Source organism: Juglans microcarpa x Juglans regia, chromosome 1D, assembly GCF_004785595.1.
Source record: "Juglans microcarpa x Juglans regia isolate MS1-56 chromosome 1D, Jm3101_v1.0, whole genome shotgun sequence".
Taxonomy (NCBI): Eukaryota; Viridiplantae; Streptophyta; class Magnoliopsida; order Fagales; family Juglandaceae; genus Juglans; species Juglans microcarpa x Juglans regia.
This window is the reverse complement of record NC_054594.1, coordinates 43,905,721-43,925,320: the sequence shown is the minus strand read 5'-3', so window position 1 is coordinate 43,925,320 and position 19,600 is coordinate 43,905,721. Positions and strand designations below refer to the sequence as shown.

Genomic DNA, 19,600 nt, shown 5'->3' with positions numbered 1-19,600 from the left:
TTCTATTGTTTATGAAGAGCCATGAGTCATTGAATATTGGAAATGGGAAGAGGGCAAAGCTAGCTTTGGAATCAATTGCAGCTAGATCATATGTACGTGTCGGTATTTGGGAACAGTCAACATGGATGCACGTGTGGTTGAGTGCGCTGAAATCAGATGCAGCTTGTTGAAGCTACTGTGCGTGATGAACATTGTTTTGAACTTGAGCAACTCGATCTGCCAGTTTGTTCCATTACTGTCCAGAATGATCAAAGCTATACCTACATGAGGGACCTAATGATCAATGGTCAAGGTCCTAAGGAGATCCATTGAAATGGCTGTCCCATTTGAGAACCATAAATATATATATATATATATATATATGTGTGTGTGTGTGTGTATGTATATATGTAAATATGATGAGAAGTTCTGATGTGTAATGTGAAGGGAGAAAATTCCTTATACTGGGCCAAATGATGGGCCCAGATCACAACCCAGATATGTGGTCTGAGTCGAACTGGGCTAGAGGCAAGGCCCAGCCATATCACATGGACTGAGTCAAACAAACAATCTGGATAAGGGCTCGGGCAGGAGAGAGACCCAGGTCAGGCCAGGCTGACGGGATAGAGGACAAAGGCAAGGCTTGAGAATGAAGGGACATGGCATACATCATCAAATGGAAGGGACCCAGGACATAAAACATGCCACATTTAATGCGGCCCAGGGCAAAAACCATGCCGCATTCAATGCGGCCCAGAGCAGAAGACATACCGCATTCAATGCGACCCAATGCCCGAACAACGCACAGCAAGTCTGAGCCCTTCACGGCTCGACAAGGAGATGGCACAGGAGCAGCTCAGTGAATCAACAGCGCACACGTATTATCCCTTGCTATGCAACACTCCACTATGGTGGAGACCTGATCGGTAACTATAAATAGGACACTACCAGCAAGGGACAAGGTAATCAGTCAATCTATCACTATCACCTCACTTTCATCTTCATTACTGTTTATCATCTTCTTTTTCACCATACTAACTTAAATATCGGAGGATCAACGGATCCTGAGGTCAGTGTTTTGAATTTTGTACCGTACCGGTCGGTACGACTGAAATTTTCCGTACCGGCCGCTGGGCCAGTACAGGTATTCTATATGTTTCGTACTGGCCTAAATACCAGCCGGAACCGATCGTTTCGATCTCAATTTCGGCCTGTATAGGCCTATATTTCGGCCTTCAATTTTTATTTTTTTTAATTTTTTTAATCTACAAGCTTATTTTTTAACCCTCAATTCAAACTAGACTATTTATAATTTATATATATATATGTGTTTATATATAATTTATTCATATATAGACTATTATTTTAGAATTTAATTTATATATATATATAATTTATTCATATATCGACTATATCGAAACGGTACACGAAACGGTACAGGTACCGAAATATTTCGTTCTAGTGCCTTGACCGGTACGACTTCCGGTACGATATTCAAAATATTGCTTGAGGTCCCCCCCTCCCCTGTAGTTACTGTGCATGCGATCGCTTGTATACCAAGGGCGTGAAGTTGACCAAGCCCACAAAACACAACAACACATAATATGGCTCAAATTTAAAGCACTACGCGAGATGATGAAGGGCTCCAACCCTCAATGAGAATTATGTAACAATGAAAGCACTCAGCACTCATTTGTTGGTAGAGAGTCTTGCTTCAAGAAGGCAGAGTGCATATGTCAGGTTGATACACATATAATTCAAGGTTGTTCAGCTCGAGTAGCTTCTATCCTTGCTAATTACACCATTAATAGAACATCTACTCCAAAGCAATTTATCAAGACTTATTCTAGGCTTATGAACCAATATTTATAGCATATAATGAAATGGTAAAATTTAATTTATAAAATTTAAAATTTAAAATTTATCTTTCAAATTAAATTATGTCATATAAATATTTTATTAAATATATTCTACATACCAATTTGATAATAGAATTTTTCTTTTATCAAAGCAGTGCCGCATGGTTTTAGGAGATGGCTCGCAAATGGACCAGGGGACCCAAGTCCATACGTTTGGGCATCATTATCAACTCACACATAAAACATTGACTGTGTCGGTTCAAAGGAATAAAGCATAACCATGCACTCTAGAAAGCCCACAGGATAACCTATTCCAAACAATGGTCTGCCTAAACATAACCATAGTTTAAATTAAAACGTTATCCTCTGTGTGGGCCTGTTTTCAAAACCTTATCATGTGTTCTCTCCTTTGGTTTCAAAACCTTATTATATGCCTGATCTCATCCAAAGTTTAATATCTAAAGGTACATCGGTTTGAGCGCTTTTACATTTTGGGACCAGATCTAAACCATGAACCCAACCCATCTCCAGTTCTCCGCATGCAGGCATTCTGATTAATCTATTTTTGAAAATCAAAAAAAGGTGTAACCTTAGGCTTCAGCATTAACATCCCGTCAGTAACGTGGTTTTCTTATTCTTCATACCAAAATGAATTCTTTGGGGCTCCCCTCCCTTCCCCTTCCCTCTCTTTTTGACAGTGGTACAAAGAAAAAGATCAATAATACTTCAGAACTGTGAAAGTTGAAGGCAGGGTTTAACATGATGTAGAATTTACTAACTTGATTACAGATTCATGAAGCACACCATGTCCGGACTAAAACCAATCAGATCATCAACTTTCAACTTCAATCTGATATGGTTTAATCAGATTTCTCTCTCTCTCTCTCTTACTAATTTCTTAATCCACTAATTACTTAAGCAAACAGAGAGGAAAAAAATAAAGTTGCCAATAAAAGATCCAATGTCCCAAAATCCAAAGTATGCTGCAAAATAGTACATTGTCCTCCTCACAACATCCAAAAAATAATATTTCCAACAAGCAAAAATAAAAATAGTTCCTTTTTTTTCCCCTTCTTATCATTTCGACAAATTGCAAGCCAAATATGGCAAATAACATGCACCTTGACGACTAGGACCTCATAACCCGAACCGTGCGGTGGGGGGGGGGGGGGGGGGGGGACTTACCGGATCTTCACCGATACCTACTACTTCTCGGACGATTCAGAAATGTCGGAGGCGAGCCGGGACGCGATTGACGAGTGGTACATTATATCGTGGAACGCCGAGCTTTCCATGGTCTTCCTCCGAAGCTGCTTCGCCTTTTCTTCCGTGAAGCACCCCAGCGCAAATCTGGACCTAAGCTGGCCGGATTCCATGTCCGAGACACCTGTCTCGTTAGTTGAAGGACCCCCGGCGGTGGGGTCTATGTAGTCCGCATCGGAGGACCAGCCGAAGAGCGGGGCCCACCAGTTGGCCGATGCGGGTTTCCGGACATTCGGGTCGGGTTTGTTAGAGAAAGAAGCGGAGGCCCGGACCACTGCCGGCCGGAAAGAAGTGAGAGCGGAAGCCATTGGGAAGAGACAAATGCAGAAACAAAAACTGAAGAAGATAACTCAGGAGAGAGAAACTGTGACTTGGAAGAATGGTAGAGAAGAGGGGGAAGAGCTTTGAACTTTGAAGGTAGTAAGAGGTGAGGGATTGTATTCAGTGCAGTCGAGAACTCAAAGAATCCATACAAGCTCTCATTTTCAAGTGTTGTTCGTTGGGGACTTAAAAGGACTTTGGATGAGTTTAGAGGGTAATTTGGGCTAGGAGTACAATCAGAAATAGCAGGAGAGAAGGAGTACAAGGAAAAGAAATGCAGGTGATAAGGGAGGGAAGTGGATAAGGTTAAGGAAGCAGACTAGAGGGAGGGTGCGGAGTGACGAGGCGTCTATTCGTGGGGGCCTTTGTTTAGCTTTTTTTATTGCTTTTCAATGACTTTGACTGATTTTTGTGCTTTGAGTCCGGCTAGTCTGCCGCCCACAGTCCCGACTCCCGTTCACGTTTACCGCCTGTTTTTTTTTTTTTTTTTAATGTATTTAAATATTTAAAAAAAATAACAAAATATCTTAATATATTTAAAATCACTTTTTTAATTATTAAAAAAAATAAATAAATTTATCAAGCAGTCAAATTAAGCGATACAATTAAAAAGCAAAGTTGTTTTATCCTTTTGTGCTTTATTTCTCCTATACTTTTTTTCAACGTTGTCAGTACTACAGAGAATGTGCATTTAATTCATCATTTATTTTTTTATTATCTTTTCATTATTTCATAAAGTGACATTAAATAATTGATTCTTTTTAAAAATTTAATATCATATTATAAAATAATAAAAAAATAGATAACAAGTAGCATTACTCTTAAGAGATTTTATTATTATTTACAAATTTCAATTTAAAAATTTCATTACTATTTATAAATTATCTGAATTTATTATCTCAAAATCTAAACAGTCCTAAAGAGAGAGTTTAATCTACACACTATAACATTTTATTTAAATAATTTTACTCAATTTAAAGATGTGAACTTATCACCCAGCAAGTTGGCGGGATGGACTATGGAGAAGTAATTAATTTTTCTTGAAGTCAAAGGAAAGATTAGATTTCTGTTAGGTAATTATTCTACACTCATGAATCATGACGGTTAGAGAGACAGTGCGCACTAAAAGCCCGTAAGTTTCTAATAAAGGCCCATTGATGTACTGAAAGCCCATTTCTAACTCACTCTACTTCGCGACAAGCCTTTGATTTGTCGAGTTCGATTCGATTGAAAGTACTTGAATTTGAATTTTTTTATTTATTCTTTATTTGAGTTCGATTCGATGAGTTGAATTTTAAATCCGAGCTTGAATTCATCTCAAAAAGAATTCAGCTCAAATTGTTTATTTTTTTTAATTTTTTAAATAAGATTTAATAATTAATAAATTAAATTAAAAAAAATCTAATATTAAATTTGTACAACTAACAAGTAGAATCTCTATTGAATTACAAGATTTTAAAAATTTATAAATAATTAATATCTAACTAATTGATATTCGTCCATAATAACAATATATTATATGTCTACATAAATTATTAATACATACACATAATATGATATCATATATTTATTTCATATATTGTTACCACATAATAATATATGAAACTTATTAAAAATTATCCACTAATTATTATACAAATTATAAAATATAGCTATAAAGTATATTAATTATATAAACATAAGTAATTAGGTTACATATTATATATTTAATTATAAAGATGTTATGCTTATATTATTAGCTAATACATATATATATGTATATATACATAGGTGTATGTATATATTTATCAATATATGAATAAGTTTTAGTCAAGTTGAGCATAAATGAGCGGGCCTTAACGAACCTTTCGATTCGAGTTTTGTCAGGTATATGTAGGGGTGATAAACGGTCTGGTCGGACCGACCGGACCGATCGTCTCGGTCTGGACCGGACCGGATCGAGACTTGGTCCGGTCGGTCTCGGTCCACATTTTAGAGAACCGAAAAGTTTCGGTCCGGTCCACAGTCCAGGGTTTTTCCGGACCAGACCGGACTGAATGAAAAATATATATATTTTTTATATATAATAATTATACAATTAACAATATAAAATTTTAAATATGTTATTAATACTTGTTAATATTCTATAAATTAACAATATTTTATATATATCTTCATTTAACCTATCACTATTAACAATATAAAATTTTAAATATGTTATTAACACTTGTTAATATTCTATGAATTAACTAATATATAATATCAATTAGTTAATTATATAGTAATTATATAAATTAATAATATAATTTTCATCTAATTTATTATCATTGACCATATAAAATATTTTTTTATTGAATTTGTTACTTAATCCACATTAATAAGTCACTTAATTTAATTTAGTATTTTAAATAATTTTTTTTATTAATTATTTAAAAAAATAAAAAAGAAAAAAAATTAGGTCGGACCGACTAGACCAGACCGGACTATTTGCACCCCTAGGTATATGTCATTTACTAATCGAGCAAGAATCTAATTTCATGAACGAGTTTTTTTTTCACAAGTCAAATTCAATTCAAGTTTAACCGGATAAGTACCGAGCAGGCTATCAAATAGATTGATTTATTTTGAAGTCCTAATCCCAACTATGAATGCGCACACACTGGAAGTGACACACATAGATAGATGTATGCATATACTGTAGACATTGTTTTACTTGGAGAATGAAAGTGCGGGTGTTAACTCTCTAACTCCCTTGTTCTTTGCTTTTTATATGTCCCTCTTTGGGTTGTTTTACTCATATAGGGACTTGCTACCATGGGGAAAAGTGGAGATGATTGCTCTCCTTTTAGTCCATGCTATCAATTACTAGCTGCACAAAATTAATTGTTTTTTTCAATTAAAGCTTAATAGTTGTGTTTGGATGGTGAGGTATTCTTAGGTATTCTGTAAATGGTAAAAAAATAATAATAAAATATTAAATAGTAGTAAAAAGTATGTAAAAAAATAATAATAAAATAATAAATAGTAATGAGATATTATGAGAATACATAAGGTATTCTCAATACCCAAATTAGGCCTAAGTATGGTATTCTGTATATTGCTATCTAAGGATTAAAGTATCATCTTCTTCATTATCAGGCTTTCCCATTTCGATGGCAATCGAACTCATCTTTCACTCAACTGTAATCCCCTGGATGAACCTGCAAAAACAACATAATATACCAGAGTGTGATCAATATTGAATATCTAGTCTCCCATGCACACGGTTGAATGCAGGATTATGTACTTAAAAACATGTTGAATCAAACCCCCACGAAAATGCATTATTGTGTGTGACATGATAGAGAAGTTTTTACTGAATAGAGATAGTGAAAGAGAAGCAGTGATATCTTACCTGGTCACATTTCTCTTCCCTGAAGCTAAAATTTCTAACCTTCAATTCCCCCCTGCTTGTTGTCAGTTCATCTAATATCTCAGCATCACAAATTTCCACTCCACTATCCCCATTTCCAAGATGCTGTGCTTCCCTTTCCTAAGATAATATATTAAGAATTTGTAGGGTTAATAACAAAAATATATCATCAACAGTGAGAAAACAGGTGAGACATACATTAAACGATAGGCTGATGGAAACTCTTGGGGCACCAGTGACTTCCTCATATTCAGCTGCATCCAGTTCCCGCAAATGATGTGGTTGAAACAGCTTGGGAAGAATATGCTGTCTTATGCTTAAAAGAACGAAGAATGGCAAGGGGAACAAGATTCCAGCAATAGGAATCCATGTTATACCAAAACAGACCAGGAAATATATAATCTGGAAGATCGTAAATATGGCCATGTACTTAAATGGTACTGACTCCACAAATGATGCATGAACCCCTTCCAAGACCCTGTGCCAACAGATATCCATCCGCATAACAGGAATTAGTAAATATTATTGGCTACCATTTGTATATAGAACTTTGTGAGAAAGATAAAGTGCATCTCCAGTAAAGGAATTCAATATTTCAGTCACAGCAGGAATATAATTGGATGCTAAATTTTGTGCATATTTGCCAAAATAATGATGTGATCTTTGCTACATTTGAATATCATCAGGCTTATTGTGTTCAATTAGGATGCGGTTGAGATGAAATTATCATAAGTAATGTCTATTTCCTTGAATCTTCATGCCATTCAACAACTCCATACCTTCCAGAGAACAAAGCCATTATGTATGTTATATTGGTTCGAATTTACTAAAGCTAAATTTTCTAATCTATGTTAAAAATGTAATGGATTCTCATCTACTTGAAAATTATTATAACTTACTTGTAACGCCGGCCAGGCGTTATGAAGAGAAATGAAATCCTTTCCCAAAACTGGTTCCCAGGAAGACTGTCAATGGCCATGTAAGCAAAATATCCCCAAAGCACTGAAGTTGGAATCTTCTTTATTAGAGGCATAGCACCAACTGATGCTGCCACAAGGAGTGACTGTAAGAGATTGCTCACTCTCTGCTCATTAACTCGGACAGGCAGGTATGCATCAATGTGCTTCTCAGGTTCAAATGATCCCTTTGCACTTTCACTGCTATTTTCACCTTTCATTACTGCTTCCTTCAAGTCTTCCAGCTCTTTAACCACTAAAGTAGACTGCAAGACAAATTTTTCAGGATTAAGCAACCACTTGCATATAGAATTTTGTAAGCAGATGGGTTCTGGGGGGAATGGGTGGGGATGTATTGAGATAACGTGAACAACTTCATGGTACAGAAATGACCAGTTCAAAGTTAATAAATTATATCAACTTCGAATTTTCAGAGAAATATGGTCTGGAAGAAAATTTTAAAGATTTTGGTAGTAACTAGAGGACGTACTGCTGCAGTGCCATCCATTTCTATGAACACAGCTTGCATCTTGCCATAGATTTCAGAGTTGCTAGCTTTCTGCTTTATGCTTTCCTTGGCACTTTCCACCATCTTCCTTCGCATCAACTGCAACCCATGGATCAATTCAATTACTCCTCTAGTCAAGTTGATTACCAACAATACCAAGTTATTATGGTTGTCTAAAAACTCACCTGCCTTTTGAGAACGGCAAGGCTCTTGGTGTGCATGGGGGACTGCGGCAGGACGCCATTTGAAGGAGGTAGCCCCATCAATCCACAAAGCAGAGTCTGAGACAATGTTTTCCAAATATAAATGCAAGTCTTGATAACTGTAAAAAGAAAATAACCAGCAACACAAACAAGTATGGATACATACCATAAATCCCAGCAATAAGATATCGTAATGATAAGCAGAAGGGTTCTTAAGATTGAACTCCTTTTGTTGTGCCATCTGTGAAGCAACACTGTGGTCGAAAAAGTAAAGCCCCGCAATCATCACAGCAGGAATAAAAGCTGCAAAGATGTATGCTGGAGAAACCTTGCCCATGTCCTACAGCAGAGATGCATCAATATGTTTTGAACACACACAGAAGGATATGCCAATCTTATAACTTCTTTGAGAGTATGACACATTTGTTTGAACTAAGACATGAAATTTTCTGGACAAAAGCTCAAGGTGGAGAAGAAGGTAAAAATCTGAGTTTACCTGTACTACAGACCAATGGTGTAAAGATGCAGATTCCCAGGCAAGAGGGCTGTAGAGCCTTCTCGGAACACCAGATGGAACTTTGCTTGGTACACTGAATGACAGTGCCGTCCACACTACAACCATTAAAGGAACCCCATAGTCTGCCACAAAACTTCTAAACCACCCTATAGAACAAAGTAAAATATTTGAGAATCAGCCTGTATCTTATTTTACTGACAACACAACTCAAATCTCGCTTGACAAACCTGTGCCATACCACCATGACCTCGCCTTTCTGCTCTTTAGGGCAGTGTAGAGTAGACCAAAAGTAAATATGATCCCCAGTAATCCATTTGTGTAAATCCATGGAAATTGATACTTCTCTGACTTTGGATCCCCAGCTTTGGGAATTTCAAACTCACCAATCATACCCTGCAGTTTGAAGTCACCAGTTACATTTCTCAAACAGCTTTGTAACAATATTCTACAAATATTTTTTCGCTATCTTGACTGGTCTTACCTTGATGGCCTCTTGAATAAAGAGAATAGCAATCAACATGCCAAAAAGCTCGCCTGCAATCCTCGTAAACCTACTGATGACAGTGCAGGCATTGAATATTGCAAGAAGAAACAGCAAGAGAGCTGTCCAAACACAAACCCTGCAGAAGTTATATCAATATTATCAAAGTTTCGTCAAAATCATGAAGCAGACATTTTTGAAAACCAAAGGAAGGTTCATTCCTCTTACCATCCAGCCCAAGCCAAGAAGAGTTCGCGTCCCAAATCATCCCTCCCTTTGGCAAAGTTGTACAAATAGGTGTACATAATAACAGTTGGTTCTGCAACTCCCAATATTAGAAGAGGTTGTCCTCCAAAAATTGCGTGTATTATACCGCAAATAGCAGTAGAAGCTAAAGTTTCCACGGTGCTCAAGCTTCCATCTGAATGCAGTATACATTTGTATTACTTTCGAGTTCACCAAATAAAAAATATAAAGAGTTCACCAAATAAAAAATATAAAGCCTTAATATCTGGCTTTCGTTTTCCTTCCCACTACCTTCTCAGCGATTGAACAATACACTGAAGAAGTAGCATAGATTACTAACCAGTATCTCTGCTTAGTTGCTCGCCAAAGGCAATCACCGGAAGAGCAGAAGCAAAGAAGATATAGGTAGTTGGGGCTAGTATCCTATAACAAAATAGAAGGAAACTGAAGTAAAAATGCAAATCCTGGTGATGAAGTTGTGCATTTCCAACTGTGGGTGTAAAATAGACGCTAAAATTTACCCATTTCCTGCACGAAGTCCTCCAATCCAATCTTGCTTATAACACCGTGCTCTTCCTCTGACATCATTTGCAATTCCTCTGAAAGGAGCTTTGAAGTTCTCCATCCGCTAAAATATGAAAAAAAAATCCCACAATTAAACTTCAAAGAAAGTATGATTCGGATTATTTTTTAAATACGAAAGGCGTATAAAAAAATGGCGAGAGATCAAATGTAAGTGAAACAGAGAATATGAGAAATCAATTACCAAAGCACGAAAAAAACTCTCCGAATCATTGAGAAAACAAATCAACGAAACAGAGAAAATAAATCTCTAAAAAATGACATTAAGAAGAGAAAAAAAGAGAGAAAAAAAAAAAAAGAAGAACCGCGCAACTCGAAAGTTCTGAAAGATGTGACTTAAAAGATCTCAAATTGATAAAATCCTGGCCTGGAACGATTAAAAAAAATAAACCAGAAACTCCGCAACAAAGTGAAAAAAATAAACATTTTTAATGAGAATGCGAGAACAATAGGAAAACAGGTAAGGAATTAAAATGATATGTAAAATTTAATGAAAAAAATAATTCCATGCAAAGAGTTTATCAAGCAGAGAACGCTTTTCTTGTGTATTAAAAGTCACCCTTTCACTCCTCCAAGAAATTTGACTGGAATATTTTCCTCATAATAGTCTGTTTGTCAGATGAGAGGAGAGTAAAAGACAGAAAAAGAGACTCTTTTTCTTCTCTGTATCTCTGCATCCCAAACAACAAAAGGACTCATCAAAACGAAGAGCGACAACTAGTTCTATTAGGCTCAGTTGTGGTCATCTGTCCGTTTACCTCGCTTCTTGCAATAAAAACAAGAAGAAATTTGAGTTCTTATTTCCATCGCCTTTCTTTTGAAACATTTTCTCGGTAACCAAACATGTCAATCATTAAACACATTTCCCTTTTCCCATTAAATATAACAATCCAACCAAACCCTTCATTTCATTTTCATCGAATAACTAAGATTCGACGGACCATATAACACAACATTGAGAATAATGATCTAAATCTGATTGACCTCGGGTTGACTGAATCACGAACTCTATCTGAGAGTGAGTCCTTGTTGTCCTGTGTAATCTTTACAAGTATTATCATCAATACACGCCTCTAACTCCTGAAGATTATAAAGGAGGAAAACCATATATGCACTCTGTGTTTCCATATTACTCTAAAGAGAAAAGTCAGAATTAGGAAGAGGTGATGGAGCCGTCAGAAGCAGTAGCAGTAACAAATTGAGAATGGTAGGGTTTCCTCTGAGCCTTCCAGAGCAAGAAGTTCTCCTTGGTCAGTTTAATAGAAATCACACGATGGGGAGAAACTTGGTACGTTGGGTAGAAAGCACAACCATGCACAGTATAAAAATATTATGACTTTATAAAAAATAATAATGATAACAAAAGAAACGGATAGCAGATTTCGATGAAGCGCAAAAAAAAAAAGAAAAAAAAAAAGTGAACCGAGGAGAGTTTACATTGCCGGATGGATGGCCGAAAGACTCGCCGGAAACTCAAAAGGTGTGTGCTTCAGTCTCCATTGGCGGCTTTAGGGTGGAAGGTGAAGCGGAGGCAAATGTCCCACGTCTTTTATAAATGACCCGCGAGGGTCCAACTGGCACCATTCCGTGGTTGGCGGCGGGTGATTGTTTTCCTCGCAAATTTTCTTTATTGTGACCGTCTTAATCAGCCATCTGCTAAAAAACATTACGTTAAAATTAATTTTATTGGGGTATTATTTTTAATAAAATAAAAAAATGTTGAAAATTCCTCCATTTTATAGCTGGAAGGTGGACTCCCTCAAAGTGCATAATCACTTATCAATGGATTTCGGGTCTCAGCTCAACTAAAGTAGAAATTCCAGTACTTATAATATTGCAAACATTTTAAGTCGAGACTTTTTTAAATTATCTGATAAAATTAGATTTTCTTACGTAGATATACATGCGATATTAAAATATGAAAAGTGCTACATACGTAAATAAATTATATAAAAATAAACTTACAAAATAACGTAATTTCATATGATCCGTTAGATCTAATTTATAATAAAAATAATTTTACAATCTAACGTATTACATCAAGTCATATCACTTTATAAATTTATTTTTATATATTCACTTTTTGTCTAAAATATTTCTCTTAAAATATTTGTGTGAGGATACTATTTAAAAATTTTAATCAGACATCATTAAATTTTAAAATAAATCTTTATCTGCAGAGACACTCGTCAACCTTTCGTTTGAGTGTATATATTTGGCAACTCAATTTCCTCTTTGAATTTGAAGGCAAACAATATTTTATATATTAAGAACTTACCTTATCTTTTTCTTACCTAAAGATCTCAATTTCAATTAATACGGTGGTTTTCACTTATGTGTATAGTGGCTAAATATAGTATCTAATTAAATAGAAGTTGCAGTCATGACAACTATACAAGTTGTCAAATTTAAAACAATCATAAGCTCTAACTCAATCATAAAGTGTACAAGTGTCGTGCATTCCTTTTAAAAAAAGTGAACAAATATAAGATTCACATGAAAAAATTAATTTTGTAATAATAAACCATATCTTTTTAAAAAAAACGTGTGATACTTACACAACTCATGATTATATCTAATATTACTCATAAATTATTAAAAGATGTGGTCAAACTAATACTTTAGAACACACATATAATGTGGTTATCAAATCATTGCATTCCGATAATAATATACGGGTGCTTCCATATTTAATGATCTCGATAAAATGAACTGCTACATATATAAAGATATTATATAAAATAAATTTATAAACTGATGTGATTTTATAAGATCTGAAATATTCTTTATAATAAAATTATCTGTACAATAAAATTGTCTAAAGTATTTTTTTCTCTAGAAATTGTACATTTCATTATTTATTAGTTTTTTCTGTTAAAGCACTTGAAATGAATGCTGACAAAGATATCCTTAATAAGGTAGACCGAAGCTGACTCCTAAGATCATATAATTATATAATTAATCTGTCATATCAATTAAGTTGTCAGAATATTTAGCCAGCGTCTCCAACACCACTTTTCCAGATGATTATCATAAACCATTTCTTAAGTTACTATCGATTATCCTAATTGCTTCCTTAATTATTTTTTCCCAAATTTGTTTGGCAGGAGATCAGGCCGGAGAGGTTAAACCAATTCTTATGAGGAAGAGGACTATACTTTTGTTGCCGCCCTTAATTTTTTTTTCTTTATTTAAAGTTACGTAATTCCCTTAATTTTATTTCTGAGGATAAATATCATATTTTTTTCACGTAAGTACGTGATTGTCTGTAAAAGAAAGGAAAAAAAAGAAAAAAAGAAAAGAAAGAAGACTCCGATTAAAGTTTAAGAGAATAATAATTACGATTTTGATAGATGAATGATCTCAACTTATTTTTATCTAATTATTATAATTTTTTTAAATTTTTACATAAAATATAATAAACAATTCAATTATATATTTCAAATATTAAAACAATAATAATATAAAAAATTATATTCTAACAATATTATTTTAACTTTTAACTTTTATCTCAATTCATCTAATCTCAACTTGTTATCTAAACCGCACCAGTCTCCCTAGTTACGAGTTTAATTATCTATTTGGATAGTGGATCGGAAATTAATTAACCTATCGAGGGCTCTCCCCCGTACGTACGTGCATGTTACATGCACACGAGACCAATATATATTGAAGAATAATGCTACTTCTCTCTATGATGGGTCCGTTCAGATAATTTTTTTTATTTACTGATTAAAAATTACTTTTTAATGATATTGTGATTTTTTTAAACTATTTAAGAATATAAAAAAATGTACAAAAAAAAAATTAAAAATAAAGACATTAATTAATTTTATCGGGACAATTTGTCAGGCTACAATCTGAATGAGTGTAGCACGACTCATATATTGAATGGAATGTTATAAGTCGCCAGTTACAGTACGTACATAGGACGTTGGACTTACTCCAATGATATGGATGACTATTTTGTTTGGTTTAGGTTATAGTTAATTAGCAGCTTAATTAATTATTTAGTACGTCTGTGGGAAAGTGACGTGAGAGAAAAAGTACTTAAACCCTACTTATAACTAGTAGAGTCAAATAATACTGCTTGTAGTTTAGCAATTCAAAATTGCATGCATTCATTCTACGTACAATCCCTAATTTAGAGATCGTCACGTACTCATGTAACCACTTGCTACAGTTATTAATCATTTTGATTCCCAAACATGCAGTTTTTCCAACCTAGCTATATATAAAGATAATATGATCATTTTTTAATCATCATCCTTTTCTATTTTTTGTTGTGATATTAAATTATTAGAATATTACATGTTATTTGTTCTTTATATATCTCAATCATTTAATATTTTATTAGAATATGATCATATATAAAAAATAATCAAAAGTGTGATAAATAATATTTTTTTATTTAAAAATAGAGTACTGTTTAGTAAAAAAAACATTATTCATCATCTTTTTAGTTATTATCGACTCATCATTCTGTAATATATATATATATATATATATGATATTAAATAATAGAGACACTATTTTTTATCTATAATTATCCTCCAGTTATTTCATATCATATCATTTAGCATAATGCTAAGTTCCGTTTTGATACTAAGAATATCTTAATATATCTTTGCATAAAAGTAAAATATTTAGAGTTACGATGTTTTATTGAGTTTTATCACGAATTAAAGTTATTCTTTTAATTATTTAATTATTTTATTCATCTTTGTATCACATGTTAGTCACATGTATTTTTATTTCTTTATGTACTACTATAAATACAGGTCACTGTACGTAGATGTAAATAACAATTCATTTTTAGCCTTTTTTTTTTTTTTTTTTCCAAAAGCTTCTCTGTCTCAACTTTTGCTCTGCTAGGGTTTCATCCCTTGTCATGCTATGTTTTTGCCCCTTTGTATTCTGCTAGGGTTTACATTTTATATGGTATCAGACGTCCTTTTTTTTATTACTTCCATGACACCATCTCACAAATCAGTCTTCAAGGATGCCATTTCTCTTTATTTTCTTCATCCTAGTGATAGTCCTAGTGTTCTTTTGGTCACGTAACCTCTTCTTGGTGAGAACTACTTTGATTGGTCTTGTTCGATGTCTATGGCCCTCTCGGCAAAGAACAAGCTTGGATTTGTTGATGGATCTATTCCTAAACCTTCGGATCCAACAGATTCTCTCATTTCTCCATAGCTCAGATGTAACAATATGGTGATATATTGGATTTTAAACTTTGTTTCTCCTAAAATCTCTTCTAGTATCTTGTATATTACAAATGCTTGTGAGATCTGGTCAAATCTTAAGGAACGATTTTCTCAGAAAAATAGACCTCACATTTTTCAATTATCGAAATCGATTTCTTCTCTTTATAATGGTTCTCTTTTGGTGAGTAATTATTTTACTCGTCTTAAGGACTTTTGGGATGAATTTATTAATCACAAGTCTATTCCTACTTGTTCTTATGAAGCTGCACGAACGTTGAACTCTTATGTTCAACAAGAACGTGTTTAACCATTTTTTATGGAATTGAATAAATCTTTTGCACATGCTCATGCACATATTCTACTTATGAAGCCTCTACCTCCTTTTAATAAAAAATTCTTCTGTTGTTTTACAAGAGGAACAACAATAAGAAATCTCTTCTGCTTCTCTGCCACTGTATATCGTGCCCGCAGCCGTTGAAAATTCATGCATGTTTACTACACCTCTGATCGATCTGAAGAATTAACGCACATGTTTCGCAATTTAATTCGTTGGAGACTCCATGTATATCTATATATTATGCGTTCTCAGTGATCCTCAACCAACTAGAGATAATAATATGAATAATATTACTATGTTGTCTTAATTTATTTTTTTATTTTAACCGTTCATGCATTTAAATTTTTTTAAAATATTTTAATAATTAAAGAAATGATTATTAATATATTTATATTTTTTTATTTTTTAAAAATATTTAAATATGTTTAAAAGATATTTAAAAAAATGTAATGATGGCACACAGAATGGACGCATGCAGCGGTATACGGATGACTGGCTGATCCGTGAGTACACGGTACGTTGCAATTTGGCAAGATATTTAATTAGATTTTGTCTTTGGTTGCATGAAGCATTGACGAGAAAACGATTTTTAATTTCTGGTAATTAAGAATATAAGACTTCGAATAAAAAATCAAAGATATTTTCGTGCTAATATAAGTGTCTTAATTTGCAATAATATGATATAAATTGGAAAAAAAAAATATATATAAGATTAGTATTAATTAAGAACAAAATTAATATACTGTTTTTGAAAAAAGCAAAAAATTTACTTCGAATCGTTATTTTTAAAGCTTGATAGAAAAAAAGAAAAAGAAAAAAGGTTGAAGAAGGAAGACTATCCAATTTTAACAAGGTTACAAGTACTATTTCGACTTTTAAAAAAATAAACTAAAATGAGATGGAGGGGGGGAGGGAGTGGTTTTTTTTTTTTTTTTTTTTTTTTTTTAAATACGATGAATATCCAAGCATGATGGGGGGAATTTAAAATTGAGCAATTCACCATACAGACAAAGAAACAAGGATCAAGTGAATCGTCGTTTCCATGAAAACGACTGAACAAATATGCATTTGGCTTCCTTGGTCAATGGTACTTTGGATGGATGCTTACAAGTTTGGAAGAAAAAAGGCAACTAGGCAAGAGAAGCTAATGACCAAGTATATTAAAAAATAAAAAATAAAAAATAACGAAAGAAAACAAAAGGCATAAAATAGGAGTACTCCACTTCAAATTATGCAATGGCTATTGGATGGACACCACATGCACAATCTAAGTGGTTATGACATATTTAAAAGTTTATAAAAAAATCTGAACAAAAAAAGAGGTTCTCCGAGAGACAAGATAAAATATTAAAATAATAATAATAATAATAATAATAATAAATAGATGGAACCCATCAGTTCTACAAGCTAGCGAATAAAATATTACTATAAAACAAGTTATTTTCTATTTTCAAAACATGATATAATTGATAGAACTTTCTATTCAGCAATTTTAATACCATGCCAATGCCGTGATTGAAGTCTGTCAAAGAGTTGAAAAATCAATTTGCAATTTTTCTTCACACCACACCGGGAAAATGAAATATCGATTTTTCTTTTTTTTTATAACTATAATGGATATCATGGCAAACTCAAATCATTGGACCAAAGAGTTTAGTGTCCAAACCAGCCAAATGGACTTGACATGGTCAAGTTAGATTTTATTTATTTATTTATTTATTAATAGTCCAGATCACATGTACAATAGTGATCCGTCCCCGAATTTATTCAAAAAAAAAAAAAACTCACTTTTTGGTGAAGTATAACCGTGCTTACATCCAACCAAGAAACAAACAACTCAACTATGAATCAAAAAAATAACAATGCAAGCCACATCCAACTATAGACATTAAGTACTATCTTATGTATGGGAGACCAGTTTTATCGGTTCTTAGAAGACCTCTCAACAGAGGAGGAACCAATTCCCAATTACTCCATGAAGATATTATAGCACCATCATCCGACGCAAGTCAAGCCAAATAATTTGCTGGCGCATTACCTTGCCTATAGACATGATAGATAGTAAATCATTTTAAGCAATCCCATAAGCTCATCCCAAAAGTCCTCTAGGTACCACACCAGGCACTTAGCCAACTGAAGCCAATTTACTACTATCTTTGAATCCAACTCTATTTCCACATAATTCAATCCAAGTAAACAGAAAGTTCTCACTCCTATGAGTAAACCTATAAATTCTGCATGGTTATTTGTCCCATTATCAAGTGGAGTAGAGAAAGCTTTTATCAAGTTGCCATTTTCATCCCTTAAAACACCCCCTGCTCTAGTTCTCCCTGGGTTGCCCCTTCTACTGCCATCCGTACTTAGTTTAATCCATCCTTGTTTTGGTCGACACTAATAAACAGGTACCATACGCTGCCTATATGCAGGTCTCATGTTGATATTGAACTCAATTAGCAATCTCTCATCTTGACCAGAGATCACCTAATGACCATGAGCCTTCTCACTGATTTTTGCAATCCAAAATTTAACTTTACTCCACATCTTTTCCACCGACTATATTCTACCTTCCATCCTAGCACTACAGCTCCTAGTCCATAGAACCTAGGTGACAATGGCAGGAATTATGCCAAATAACAGGCCACGGGTTGACCTCTTTGATGCTCTGTTATACCATGCAATCACCATCTCAACCCAGGATCCAAAATCATATCGCAACAGCCCCACTTGACTAGCACATCTCCTCCAAATAGATTTAGTCACCTCCCCTGATACTAGTACATGGTTCAGATCTTCACAAGTCCCTTCTGTACAACAATCACACTTAGATACAAGTGGAATGCCCACTCTTCTTTAACTGTCATCCACACTTAGTGTATTGTTAAAACACTTCTATAAAATAATAGTCATCTTCTTTGGAATATACAGATGCCATATCCATTTCTCCCATCTAATTTTTGGAGCTCTTATTCTTATACATTCCCAAGGCCCTGACATACTAAAATTACCATACTCTTTAGGCAACCAAACCAGCCTATCTACACCATTCGAATGCCCACACATAGAGGTCACAATATCTTGAGCCTTTTGAGAACCAATCAGCCGGAATATTAAATCCACATCCTAGCCCTCATATAACCAATAGTCTTTCAATTTCAATCTAGGCTGAGACACAAGAACATTGCTTGCAAGAGCTTCATCTCCCAACCATTTATCAAACCAAAAGAAAATGTCCCCCTCCATTTTGAATGTTCATAGATACTAGGAATACAACTATGCAACATCTTCCAAAACCAAGCGCCTTTATTTGGGGTGGGAGTGAGATATGATCAACCTTTACATACTTGGCTTTAAAAAACCAAGACCATAACGAGTCAACTGTTAATAACTTCCAGGCCATCTTCATATGTAACAACTTTTGGACATCTTGAAACTTCTGAAGACCAATACCCCCCCCCCCCTTCTCACTCGTAGGAAGACTCATGGAATCCCAACCTTTCCAATGTTTTTTTGGCTTACCATCCTTATACCCCCAAAAGAAATTACTGAATGATCTTCTAAGAGCCACAATCACCGATTTAGGAACTTGTAGGATCGATAGAAGATGGATCGGCATTCCACTCAGCACATGTTTCAACAATAGTATCCTTGCTCCACTAGACAGCAGCCGAGACTACCATCCACTTATTCTCTCATGCACTCCTAAGTATTTAAAAGGAAGCACCCCTTCAGAGAAGCCAATCAACCTTA

General features: G+C 34.3%; 2 protein-coding genes across 7 annotated transcripts; both read right to left on the bottom strand.

Annotated features, from left to right (window-relative positions):
* Positions 1–3,043: 3,043 nt before the first annotated feature.
* Positions 3,044–3,409, bottom strand: LOC121261839. The gene has a single exon (XM_041164237.1). The coding sequence runs from the start codon at positions 3,407–3,409 to the stop codon at positions 3,044–3,046; it is 366 nt and encodes a 121-aa protein (XP_041020171.1).
* A 3,106-nt stretch (positions 3,410–6,515) lies between these two features.
* Positions 6,516–11,897, bottom strand: LOC121258556 (boron transporter 4-like). 6 transcript variants are annotated; one of them, XM_041160100.1, is made up of 15 exons: positions 11,744–11,889; positions 10,866–10,977; positions 10,246–10,352; positions 10,065–10,147; positions 9,707–9,899; positions 9,479–9,617; positions 9,225–9,390; positions 8,977–9,143; positions 8,647–8,820; positions 8,463–8,558; positions 8,260–8,376; positions 7,713–8,035; positions 7,012–7,291; positions 6,796–6,933; positions 6,516–6,601 (listed from the first exon to the last, which is right to left on the bottom strand). In XM_041160100.1, the coding sequence occupies exons 3-15, from the start codon at positions 10,347–10,349 to the stop codon at positions 6,578–6,580; spliced, it is 2,004 nt and encodes a 667-aa protein (XP_041016034.1). In that variant the 5' UTR covers positions 10,350–10,352; positions 10,866–10,977; positions 11,744–11,889; the 3' UTR covers positions 6,516–6,577. The 6 variants fall into 6 exon arrangements, with proteins under 6 accessions (XP_041016034.1, XP_041016042.1, XP_041016048.1 ...); XM_041160108.1 differs by having other exon boundaries at positions 10,246–10,349; XM_041160114.1 differs by lacking the exon at positions 11,744–11,889 and adding an exon at positions 11,065–11,717.
* Between the last annotated feature and the right edge of the window lie 7,703 nt (positions 11,898–19,600).

Coding starts and splice junctions, on each gene's coding strand:
- LOC121261839 (XM_041164237.1), bottom strand. CDS start 3,409: ATGGCTTCCGCTCTCACTTCTTTCCGGCCGGCAGTGGTCCGGGCCTCC.
- LOC121258556 (XM_041160093.1), bottom strand. CDS start 10,349: ATGGAGAACTTCAAAGCTCCTTTCAGAGGAATTGCAAATGATGTCAGA. Junction 9,618..9,706: donor TTCTTGGCTTGGGCTGGATG/GTAAGAGGAATG, acceptor TAACTTCTGCAG/GGTTTGTGTTTGGACAGCTC. Junction 9,144..9,224: donor GTCATGGTGGTATGGCACAG/GTTTGTCAAGCG, acceptor TTTGTTCTATAG/GGTGGTTTAGAAGTTTTGTG.